Consider the following 13,474-nt stretch of genomic DNA (forward strand, 5'->3'; position numbering starts at 1 on the left):
CTGTAAGCGCAAATTTTTTTTTCGTGTTGCTAGTTTGTGGCCATTTATTGTATTTTGTTTTTGGTTATCATTCCATCTGCAAATACTATTGTTTAAAGGACAATGGGGCAGTGGTTAGCAGTGCTGTCTCGCAATTCATATCAATATTTTTGACCACAATAGTTGCTTCAGCATAGTTGGCAGACATTTCTCTAGCCTTCAGGGACACTTCCAAGACCAGTGCCCCAATTATAATCCACTCAAAACAAGTTCAGTCCTATCTTACTCATTAACTTCAATGAATTTTGAAGAGTTCTATAAAGTTTCCAAACATTTCTGTGATTTTGCTGAACACATGGCGATTCACAGTTCACAGGATTTGCTTATCACTACAATGTAATTTTAAAAGCCCTTATGGACTAGGCATTCATATATTTAGAATCACACTCATGTTGGCTCCCTAACACATTGATCAAAATGTATAACTCAAAATTGTGGCAGTGCTGGAGCGGGTGACAGGGGCACAGCTCATTCTACCTGCATACTGTAGTTGTTCTGATTCGGAATGCTCTCATAAAAATCCCTGAAGCAATACTTTCAAAAAAGTTAAATGTGCTTCACTTTTAGTAACATATGCAAGGTTGCTGCTTACTGTATTTTATTACAGAAAACTGAAAGTACAATTTCCCCTTTTCCCTATTGATGGCATCAGCTATGACTAAGATTAAAAAATGTATTTTAAAATCTCACATTTCCAGGCATAGCACATCATTAAATAGCCAACTGGAAGTCAGATTGCCACATGCCTTTAGAAAGGCATTAAAGTGCATCAGAACTGCAACAATGGAGAAGCGAGAAAAGAAGGGCACTACTCTCATAATAGTTTACTGCTTTTTGTAGCAAGGTTTGATATTTGAGTCAATACTGTAATGTGTACAGTGTACAGTGACATTCCTACTTGTGTGACCATTATGCAGCACATTGACACTCACTGGTGCAGTGAATAAGAACTATTACTTATCAAATAAGGTGTCCCCTCCCTTGGTTCCCTACCCCACCTCCACCACAGCGAAATGATATAACAGCAAAGGAGAAAGTGTGAATTGTTATGAGGACAGCCAAACGTCCAGTTATCAGCAACTAAAGGTCTATCCTCACCTTCTATGAAAAAATGGTGCTTTATAAATTAAACATGCATTAAAAAAATTTTATACTTTTCACATAGTTCATTAGAAAACACATTTGGAATTGTCTTGCAGGATGCAGTTTACATGTCTTTTTGCTGATAAACCAAAAGTATCCAATTGTGAAGTGGCTCTCTGAGGTCACTCTTCTCTGATTCTTCAGCCTTTCTGCTGTTGGACATGCCCCAGATAAACAGGCAAACAGCAGAACAGAATAAAGACAGGGGTTTAGGGGAATACACTGATTACTAAGCAGGTGCCTGTGTAGTCTGAAGCTAATATACTTTAAAATATTACATGTATGCTATGTTACAAAACAAACTTGTTCTAATATTTAACCTAAAAGAACAGCTAGTGCTGCTGCTGCTTCTGTCCTCTGGGGACTTACACCCGTCTTGGTCAATGTTTCTATGTGGTCTTGACATTCTCTTGTATTCATGTTGTTTAGCCATATACTTCACTTTTTTCTCACACCCAAAAGAATTCCATGTTACTGACCAGCAACTCTCATTTGACCTCGTACGAGTGAATGTGGCTGTATGTACTGTGCCAGGTGTCTCATCTAGGGCTGCACTGCTGCCTATGCCAGATGCCGTCACTGTAAGTTCAGACTTAAAAGATATGAGTAAAGCTTATAATTAAACAAATGATCCTAACTATTGTGTACAGTTTTCAGTCAATGGAGTATTGACAAGGGCATATGACACTCATTGCCTGCTGAACGCTATTGAGCTTAATTTCCACAAATATGGAGAAAACATTTCATTTTAGTTGGAAACGTCAGTAATGGAAAGAAATGAAAAAGATCTACTGTTGAATTAGCAAATCATGTGAATGTTGCAAAAACGTTAAAGTATAGTATTTCGATAAAAAAATTAACCTGTGTGTTATGAGAGCAGATGAGTGACTAATTTTATTTATGATACTATTGCTACATTCTTTTGATTTGAATTGGAAAACTTGAAACCTTTTAATAGTTGACTAATTTTAATCCCAAAACTTTATCTAGAATTGGCTTTAACTAACTAGAAAATATGAAGTCTGTATCTCCAAACCCAAATAAGGAGATAATCAATCTTGTTTTCTAACATTGTTTTCTTTTTTTCAACGCAGGAATAACATTTACCTTTTACAGACTCCAAGTGATACCATGCACATGTTTTAATATTCATTAAAGTACAGTACAGGCCAAAAGTTTGGACACAACTCCTCATTCAATGTGTTTTCTTTATTTTCATGACCATTTACAGCACTCCATCACTCTCTTTCTTGGTCAAATAGCCCTTACACAGCCTGGAGGTGTGTTTGGGGTCATTGTCCTGTTGAAAAATAAATGATCATCCAACTAACCTGACTTCTGCACAACACAACTGCTGGTCCCAACCCCATTGATAAAACAAGAAATTCCACTAAATAACCCTGATAAGGCACACCTGTGAAATGAAAACCATTTCAGGTGACTACCTGTTGAAGCTCGTCGAGAGAATGCCAAGAGTGTGCAAAGCAGTAATCAGAGCAAAGGGTGGCTAATTTTAAGGAAACTAGAATATAAAACACGTTTTCAGTTATTTCACCTTTTTTTGTTAAGTACATAACTCCACATGTGTTCATTCATAGTTTTGATGCCTTCAGTGAGAATCTACCAAAGTAAATGTTCATGAAAATAAAGAAAACACATTGAATGAGGAGTTGTGTCCAAACTTTTGGCCTGTACTGTATTTGCAAGTTTATTTTAGGATCACTTGGGATGTGTTTACTGAGAGATCCGAATGCACTTCCACATTTCTGTTAGCTTGCTGGATGTTGTTTATATTCTGAATACTTCTGCAGCCATAAAGATGTATCAGTTTTAACCTGAAATCAAAACATAAAAGTCAAATTAATAAATAAACACGAATAGAAACTATATAGACTACAGTAGTTTGTTGGAGTCAGCATGAAGGTTATTCTACCACGACCTCCCTTTTTGCAGAGATGGAGTTATATATATGTAATGTTTTGTTTTGATTTTAGAGACGTTCAGAAGAAATAATAAAACCTGTAGCTGACTCAAGCACAATCAACTGGCTTGTATGAGTTGTGCCTTTGCAATTTCTAATCAACTCTGCTGTTTAGTGTATGTGCTTACTTCTTGCTGTACTATTATTCTGTTGGATATACTAGAACATTTTTAGTGTTAAAAGCATCACATGTACCCAACAGTGGAAACATTTCTAGGTGAATGTGAAACTGATATAAAACAAACATTAATGTGGTTAATATTAAGTTAATAACAGGGAAGCAAAAGTAGGCAGAGTGGCCCTGTTGCTAAAGCCTTAGTTTCGATTGTGAAACACATGTTGCAGGTGCAACACTTCACTGCTGACCGACTATGTGACTATGACCAGGTCAATTAACTTGTCATCTCATGCTTGGCCCTAGATGTGCTAAATAATTAGAGCGATGCACCAAAGCCATCCCTGATTGTGTAGGAAACCAACTGTGATGCCATAAATTGCTTGCTATGTGAAATAGAGTAGTATTAGTAATTTTCATTTGGAAAGCCAGGGAAAACACTGTTACAATAGCCATAAGCAAAGATTAGGTTAACCACAGGAGTAAAAGGTACAATGAAAGATATAGGAATTAACATGCTCATGGTTGGTTAGCTACATTAAAGCGGCAAAAGACAGTCAAGCATATCCAAAACACAGAGACAGAGACAAGATACAGTAGATAAAACATGCAGTAAACCTAAAAATCCAAAATCTAAAACAAAGGAATGGTATTTTCTTAAAATTTAAATACTAAATATTTTTGCATAGCCTGAAAGACAAAATACACAAGTACAGTCTGACAGTTGTGTTCTTTTTTGGTTTTCACTTCTACTGTATAATGTGACTGCCACAAAATTATTTAACAAAATTTGGGTGTCAAGTTAGACTCCCATCTGTCATTTGATACATGTGTCCATCACCTTTGTAAAATTGCATTCCTTCATCTCCAAAATACAGCCAAACTCCGTCCCTGCCTCTCCCTGTGTGAGGCTGAAAAGCTGGTTCATGTCTTTGTCTCCGCTCAGCTGGACTATTGTAATGCACTCCTCATCGGGATACCCAACAAGAGCCTTCAAAAGTTATAAGCAATTCAAAATAGTGCTGCAAGGATCCTGATGAGGGTGTGGAAATATGAACACATTTCACCAATCCTTCGGTCACTTCATTGGCTCCCTATTCACCTCCGTATTGAATATAAACTTTGTCTGCTTACTCACCAGTGTATCCATGGAAATGCTCCACAATATCTTAAGGAACTACTTATATTATAATCCACTGCAAGAAACCTCCGTTTTGCAAATACCTATCGCGTTCAACCCCCTATGACCAAATTCGTACAATGGGTGACCAAGCATTTGCAGTGGCCGCTCCACTGCTCTGGAATGCCCTACCAGAGAGCCTGAGAACACAGCAGATTGTGGGCTGTTTTAAAAAACAGCTAAAGGCTTTTCTATTTAGGAAAGCATATTAACAAAAATGCTACTAATTATTGTTGTTTTATCTCTGTTTTTAATTTGTATTGCCTTTGTTTAAACATTTTATGTAGCACTTTGAGATTTACTACAAATGTAAAGTGCCTTATAAATAAAATGCATTATTATTTATTATTATTATATGTTACCAAGAGAAACACTAAGATGGCAAAGATTAGAGGAAAGAAGCAGAAGAAAGAAGGGGGCAGAGAAAAGTTAAAGGCAATACCCAAAGTAACTCAACATACAGAAATAAGTAAAGTAGTATACAATGCAATCATGATTTATATGTTATTTTTGATCACAGTAAATAAAACAGCAAATACACTGTTTTGTTTTAAGATGCTATCTGCAGTTACTACACTTGTACTGATGCTGAATGGAATATTATAAATTTTACTTATACTTTATAACATTGTTCAAACTGCTTGATAAAGAACTTTGTCATGATGTTTACAATGATATATGCTGTGCAGAAAAAAGACTGCATTCAATGATAAGCTTTAAAGATTGGGGTTAGCTTATATTATTGCTTTATTGAGTAAACACATTTTGTTCACACTTTTTTAATTTAAAAAGATTTCATTTATTTTTACTTATAAAAAAGTTAAGAGACAGTTGTGAATTAAATTGTGGTTTATAAAACTTATTATTAATGTTTCCTTTTAGTACAGTATTTACTATACATACATTAAATGACATTACCTTCAAATGCATAAAGTTGCAGTCAAAAAGTAAACACTGCAATGTTCTCTTAATAATACTTGTCATATGCACTTCTCTGATGACATAAAAAGGGCAATAGAGAAGGATGATTTTGTTGAACTGAGACTCAATGTATGTAAGTCGGCTCAGACATAACTGCAGCATTAAAGAGAATTCAAATATGAAGTTTAAAAGTCTTTAAAGAAGCAAAAGAACCAACATATAAATAGGTGTCTTTCTGTAATGTACAGTCACTCATCTAAAAAAAGTGTTAACCCCCATCTACCTGAACTATCCAGCATGTCATGCATGCATATCAGTGGATAATCCTCCTGGCTCTTTTGAGGTATGCATTTCCACCCCAAGTTGGGAGGGGGTGCTAGTGAAGAAGGCCAGTGAGGGCAACTGACTCCACCCCTTCTAACCCCCCAATACATACACCATGTTTCCTGGAAGGAGGTGTAACTCGTTAGAAGAGGGCACCACAAGATGGAGCTCCATCCCACCGTGACTATCACAGGCTTACCAGCCAAAAAAGGTTCTTCGTGCTAGGACGCGGACTTTTGCTTGTTTAGCGCCATCGAGCACTCATTTTTGTTGGACTATTATCTTAATTAAACAGGGATGACTGGGTTGGCATTCCAAAATTTTCTCCTCCTGTACCTTCCAATGACCACAAGCAACTTTGCTATATCTTTATTAATAACATAAATTTCTTCCCTAACTTGATAAATATGCCTATTTGAGAGATTTGAGCTGGGCTAGGGGGGGTTTAATGAAATATATTAAATGATGGTGAAAAGTAAAATCATAGTAGGAATATATTGTAAGATTAGTTTGCAGACTAACAGATTAAAAACAACTGATTGAATTATTACGGTATGTTTTGAATATGCAAAAAATATAAACACCAGGTCACAAAACCTCTTCAGTATTTTTATTCCTCATTTCGAAAGTGCATTCTCTAGGTCATTAGATAAACAAGGCTTTCCTGACCTGTTGAATATGTAACCCATCAATTTCTACACTAATGATGTAGATTTTTCAAGTACCAAATATAGAACTTTCTAGGCAAGGAGGTTATACATGGTGCTGAGGACTGCTGACGTGTTTCAACTGATTAGCACATATAAGTAAATATTTCACTGTGCTCTGTACGCATGATTATAGTGACCCTGTAAACCTATACATCGGAATGCTTTTGTTGTTTATAATAAAATAAATGTAATAATGTATTCAATATTGTTTCAGTTTGAACAGGGCCCAGCAAAAAGTGATAATCATTTAATGACAATTAACAGTTTCAGAGTATGGAACTCAGTTGCTTAGAGATACTTTGTTTCTCTCTGTAGAATGTATTCTAGATAAACCATGGAATTGGAGGATAGACTTTTTACACGTATAAATTGTTGGAATGCATATACTTCTCAAATATAGTGGCTATAAAAATATTTACTCCATTTGAAATTCATATATTTAACTTCTGTTATATTTTTGTCCATCATAGGCAGGCACTCAGCTATCCTCTACTGCATGCAGTTCGCTAATGGCTACAGCTCTCACTATCAGAACCATAGCAAAAGCACAAGTTTGGCAGTCACCTAAGGTCATTTTGCAAATATCATGATGCACCACAGTCCTGACTTTCACGCTTAATCTGTCTTTGAATAGTTTGTGTATTTTGTTTCAGTGGGTATGTCTATTTTTACAGGTGGAGTGGTGGCTCTGAGGCTAGGGATCTGCACTGGCAATCGGAAGGTTGCTGGTTCGAGTCCCGTAAATGCCAAAAAAAGGGACTCTGCTCTGTTGGGCCCTTCAGCAAGGCCCTTAACCTGCAATTGCTGAGCGCTTTGAGCAGTGAGAAAAGTGCTATATAAATGCAAATAATTTTTTTTTTTTTACACAACATTTACAAAGCTTGTTTAATCACAACCAAGTTCAGTTTTTTTGCCATATCAGGTACAAGTCTGATTTATTTCCCCATTATGTAATGACACACGTGCTCATAGGAAGGTGCTAAATGGACCAAACAAAGGTAATTCCACGCCAGGTCAGGGGTGGTTGGGGGGCACTAGACTTTCTTCTTTTATCTTTGCAGACCTGGTTCCAGTCCAAAGGATGACACCACTTCTGGTTCCTGGCCCAAGGATGATGTCACTTCCGGTTCCAGGCCTCAATGAGCTCACTTCTGTCTTTCTACCTTAAACACAAGCCAACTTTCCTGTAACCTCAGTTCTGTTTTGGGCTTGACTCCGTACACATCTGTGGTACTTATTTGCCTTTAAGCAGCCAGGCTTCAAGTATACAGGTGGCTTCCGCAAATCTTTTTTGTGAGTTGAGGCTATTTATTTCACAGTACCTAGCAAGATGATATATTGCTTTCGAATCATGAGTGAAATGCAAATTTATGTTAGGACACTTATACTAGACTGAACTAAAAATAAGTTTCTACATCAGTCTCAACAAGGCATAACTAAATGTAATCAACTAGCGCCTAAAGCAAACAATGATACTAAATTCAACTAGTATAAGTAAGTATACTCTGAAAATTAGTGAATGGATGCATTTTGCCTTTTGCACAATTACTTCTAATAAAAATAAACACTTTAAATTATTTTTATAAAAGGGGAAAGAATGAAGAAAAAGTTAAAAATGTATATCACAAAAAAACATATTATACTGAATGAAAGATTAGTAAACAAAGTAACATGTTGTTGGGTAATACCATATTCAAACCAACCACATAACATTTTTGTCTAAAGTTAAAAATATTACACCTACCTGTTACAGTTTTTACACAATTTGTTAATGGCATCTTCTGTTACGTCTTTACAGAAACTCACTTTTACACATTCCAAATTTCTACTGCAGTAACTAGCCAGTAAGCAAATTCTGAAAATGCACAAAGCACATAATTAAAAAGTGCAGAAGAATGTAACAATGGGTCTCTTACACTCTCCTGAGCTGTAAGTCAGATTTTTATTTTTTCACTTCAAATGTACCATCCAAATATGATTAACATACTGTATACTTTGGTAAAGATTACACATCATTAAATTAGTTCGAAATTAAGAACAGTGTTATATTTCATGATGGGATCATACAAATTCATAAAGAGCTGTATATTTTCAAGAAATGTAATTTTAATTTTAATTTCAAAGAAATATAATCCCTCAATTGTGTCCTGGACATGGTCTTGGGTCTTCTCATGGAGGGCTATGTCATATACACATCCTATAGCAGGCTTATAGGGAATTTCTATACTACACACTCAAATCAATTCTGTCTCCTTCTCTTAATTGAAATGCACCTGTAATATCAAACACATAACTGTTTTCATGGTGTGATCACTGAAATCTCAGACAAATAAATGAAAACGAACTCAAAACAGCAGGGAAATAACCCCATTTTACAAGTTCTCTATTACAATTAAATTAACCATAATAATGTTATCTTAATAAATAAATATATTCGCCCATAAAAACTGCACAATCATTCATTTTTGTCTGATAGCATAAAAACATCAAACATATGAATCTGTAACTATGGTGACCATGGAATCACAGACCAGTATTCTGCCATAATTCAAGGGTTGTAATTGGAAAATAATACAATAGGAGCTCTTCAATGCTTCTGATAGCAAATTCTAATTAGAACGGTCTTAGTGGCGTGTACAAAGCTTAATAAGTGGGGGAAATGATGAAAGAAAGGCTCCCCAGTATTATACCTGTGGGTAGCTACACCAGAACTGAGAATCTGCTAAAAATGATGCACGTTGCATCTACTGCAGACTTTTTTCTAGTGAACAACAAAATAATCAAAGCTTTAAAGAAGGCTTCAAGAATTAGCATGAAAACTGACAAAAGTGCAAAATCAAAAGGAAATGGTACTTAGAAAACTAAAAATATTTTTTGCTTATACTGTATATTGAAATCTTTAGCAATTTAATAATGAAGCTTTTACTGTTAGAATAATTAATATTTTTATTAAAATGTGGCATATTTTCTGTGTGTCTGTGTGGAATTTTTTTTTTGTACTTTGGTTTCCACCAGTATCCCAAAGATGTCTCAGTGCATCAACAGAGTGCCATTCCAGCCAAAGAAATAGTGATGCATGAGTAAAGCAAATAGGGCTTTGTAGCAAAGGCTATTAACGAACAATGCAGTACTTCAATTGTAAACAATGACCCCAATTATTGTATAAATAATTTGCTGTGTAAGATTCTGATCATAATTATAGTTTTTTTTAATATCAGCAAAGTAAGTTCTGATATATTTTTCCTGTAAAACATTTAAATATTCTATCAAACAAATGCTGTCATATATAAAGAAGGCAAACTACATCTCTAATAAAAAACAAACTACTTTAAAATGATTGAAGCTATCTGACAGCAGTATTGCTACACAGTTGTGTCATCTGCTGATTCACCCATCAACAGCCGTATAATGATTTTTACAGAAAACTAATCACAACATCAAGGCATGTCCTAGTAATATATGGTGCAGTCAGAAAGTATTCATTTTGCTATGTTGCAGCTTTATGCTAAAATTGTTTAAATGTATTTTTGCCTCATTAAGCAACATTCAATACCCCAAAATGACAATAAACAGGAAAACAGGATATTATAATTTTTTGCTGATTTATTAAAATAAAAAACTGAAGTTTCATAGTGATACAAGTATTCAGACCCCTTATTTAGTACTTGAAGCACCTTTGGCAACTGCAAAATGCTCTTCTTGTGTATGATATGACAAGCTTCATATACCTGGATTTGAGGATTTTCTGAAATTCTTCTCTGCAGATCTGATTAATTGCATGGAGACCATCAGTAGACAGCTGTTTTCAACTCTGCCCAGAGATGTTCATCTGGGTTTGAGTTCAGGCTGTGGCTGGGCAACTCAAGGGCATTCCCAGATTGTGCTATTAGATGGTTATTCTTCAGCTGAGTTTGAGGTCCAGAACGCTCTGGAGCAGGTTTTCATGAAGGATATCTCTGATCTTTTCTCCACTTAGCTTTCCCTCAAACCTGACTAGTCTTCCAGTCCCTGCCAATGAAAAACCACCTCATGATAGGATGCTGCCACAACTATGCTTCACCGCTGGAATGGTAATGCTGAGAGTGGTGCCTGGTTTCCTCCAGAAATGATGCTTAGAACTGAAGTTAAACAGTTCAACCATGGTTTCATCAGAACAGAGAATCTTGTTTCTTACAGTCTGAGATTACTTTAGGTGTCTTTTTGGAAACTCCAAGGGGGCTTGTATGTGTTTTTTAATGAGGAGAAGCTTCCATCTGGCCACTCTGTCATAAAGTTTTCCAGAGCTCAGTGAGAGTGACCATCAGGCTCTTGGTTACCTCTCTTACCATGGCTCTGCTCCTCCAATGGCTTGGTTTAGCCAGGTGACCAGCTCTATAAAGACTCATGGTTGTTCCAAACTTCTTCCATTTCAGAATTATGAAGGCTACTGTGCTCCTACGAACCTTCAATGCTGCACCATCATTTACCTCCTAATTGTAATACAGGGCAACAAGGAGTAGAGAAGCCATTAAGCAAAGTTCTTCTCCTGTGCCGCTATTGTAAATGTAAGGTGCCACTGACCTAAAACTCATTGAGTGCAGAGTGAAAATAAGCACTGAACTGGTGGGGGAGAGACAGACCGGGGTGGGGTAAAGGGCAGGAGGTAAAACACATGAGGTTCTATAAATATTGGTGAGCAGATTGTCCACCAGTCAGACAACAGACCAAGACATGTATCTGTGGGCACTGAAAGGCTACACTGTTGTTGTAATTTACAACAACAATAATTTACATTGTTGTAAAGACGTGAAAGAAAAAACATGAATATTTATCATGTCCTATATTCTATTTGTTTGAAAGTTTAATATTTTGGTACTGGGGCACACTTTTGCAAGGTAACTTATTATGTCATGTTCTCCGAATCTTGCATTATATCTTACCCTTGTTTTCCTGTTCCTGTAGAGCTTAGATCCAGATATCGAAGCTGATGACATCCCTTTGCTAGAGCTTGAACTCCGGTATCAGTTACTTTTTTACAGCCACTTACATCAAGGTGCCTGTAGCATTTAACATATAAACCATTACATGTAGTCACATACCAAACTTTGCTGTACACAAAATAAAGGTTATTAGCAGTCTTTTCATATGGGAACAATACAATGATGTCAGTATAATTAAGTCATTTTACCTCAGTTATCTACAATTATATATTCCTCTTCATGCAAGTTATATATGTGTTATATATGTGTTTTACCTGCAGTCGTGTTATTGATATATACTTCTGATCTCAGCTGAAATGGGATATTACTGAAACAAATTTTAAATCTCAAATGTATATAACTTGTTTAGCTAAGCCTGGGAAGTCCTGCAGGGTTTCCCAGTGGGGTAAATTTCAGACTTTACTTGTCATCAGCCTAATTAGTGCCACTATACACAGTAGTATGTTATTCACTGACTGACCTTCAAGCACTTAATGTAGCATAGCATGTTTTATTTTGCATGCTGGTAAAAAGAATAAATTCCAGCACTATGTCATCAGATATCCCTGACAGCTTGCATCACCTGCTGACTTTACAACTTGACTTTAGCATAACTCTTATGCTTTATTTATTTAAGTTACAGATGACATTTAATTGAGCAAATATGGCATCTTTTAATGAATACTTTGAAAAGTGCATTCCTGTAGGTCTGCCAATGGTGACCATGAATGAAGCTTTCAAAAATTTCTGAGAAACCATGTATCTATCAGCTTCCAAATCATCCTATGAGACTTCTGGTGTTATTACTGTAATTTTTTGTACTAAGTGATTAATTGATTTAATCATATGAGAGACATCAAAAAAGTTAAAAGAATATTATTTAGGTGACACTTTTATACAAAACAATGCATAAATTAGAAGTTACACAACTGTTATCATATTTCTGAACAACTGACAGGTACTGAATATAATACTGTAAAGATAGTAAATTTAAATATAATACCGTATAAAGTGACTGCTGATAACAGATTTTTAAAGGAGCAATACAAGTTTGACAAATTAAGTTGTTTATCTTTCTGAGTCATTAGTTAAAATGCCTTTTTTCAAAGCTAGCGGGAAGGATTTTGTAGTGTTTTCCTTATTAATGCTTTTAAGAATGTTAACGCCATAGATTTAGGCCCACATAGCATAGCAGGGTCAGTTTCTTTTCCCCATTTCGTTAAGGACATGAACTTTAGCTGAAGGATGCACTTGCTTGCCCTTTTAGTATGGATTCTAGAGTTGCTAAAGCATGTCTTTAACCAAAACTGGATGTGATGCTCCAAATGTGATCTCAAAGACATTGATGCTTCTTAGAATTTCTGCATACTATCCATCAGTTTGTAATCATCATTCTGCAATATTTTTTTTTATCCTATTTAACTCATTCTGCACATTTACTGGAGGATGAGAGTTATTTAAATAAAGTAGGAAAAAATCACTCACATTGTATTTTATCTACACAGAGAACTTTAAACTGTAAACATTAAATTGCAGTCCTTTTTGGATCTTTAGTGTTTGCTGATCCTTCAGTAATCAGCTAATTTTATTTTTTAAGTTTAATTTACTTAATATATCTGTATCTACTGTATGTTTTCAGTTAGAAGGATTAAAAATCCTATTACAGATTCAACAAGAAATCCACAAATGACCTCACCCTACTCTATGTATTACATACTCTTCTCATGTGTAACATGTTTCCTTCAAGATATTCAGCTTGCAAAAAGCATATTCTCATGTATTAAATATTTATTCTTTATTCAAGTAGACTGGATATGAAGACTTTAATACTTAAAACATTCACTGTTAGTGATGTGGGCAGCGTGGTGGTACAGTCATTAGCTACTTCACAGATCCAGTGTCCTAGATTTGACTTCTGCACCTGGGTGTTGTACTGCACATTTTGCATATCATTTGAAAATTCTCCATGTGCTGATCTGCAGCTATAAATTGGCTCTGGTGTAAGTGATCGAACAGAATAGAATGGAATAGAATGAATCCCATCCCATCCCATCTCTTCCCCAAACTCCAGCACTGCCATCATCCGTGTATTGTTTCTGTTCT

The 13,474-nt window shown here is 35.6% G+C and overlaps 1 protein-coding gene across 1 annotated transcript in view; it reads right to left on the minus strand.

The window, feature by feature from the left end:
• Window positions 1-2,875: 2,875 nt before the first annotated feature.
• LOC120527313 overlaps window positions 2,876-13,474 on the minus strand; it is an 88,953-nt gene continuing 78,354 nt past the window's right edge. The window contains exons 14-16 of the mRNA XM_039750578.1: window positions 11,333-11,449; window positions 8,158-8,268; window positions 2,876-3,017 (exon numbers count right to left, since the gene is read on the minus strand). Coding sequence (XP_039606512.1) covers window positions 2,891-3,017; window positions 8,158-8,268; window positions 11,333-11,449 — 355 coding nt within the window. The 3' untranslated portion in view covers window positions 2,876-2,890. The remainder of the gene's footprint in view (window positions 3,018-8,157; window positions 8,269-11,332; window positions 11,450-13,474) is intronic.

The sequence above is a fragment of the Polypterus senegalus genome, chromosome 4 (assembly GCF_016835505.1).
Source record: "Polypterus senegalus isolate Bchr_013 chromosome 4, ASM1683550v1, whole genome shotgun sequence".
NCBI classification, from domain to species: Eukaryota; Metazoa; Chordata; class Cladistia; order Polypteriformes; family Polypteridae; genus Polypterus; species Polypterus senegalus.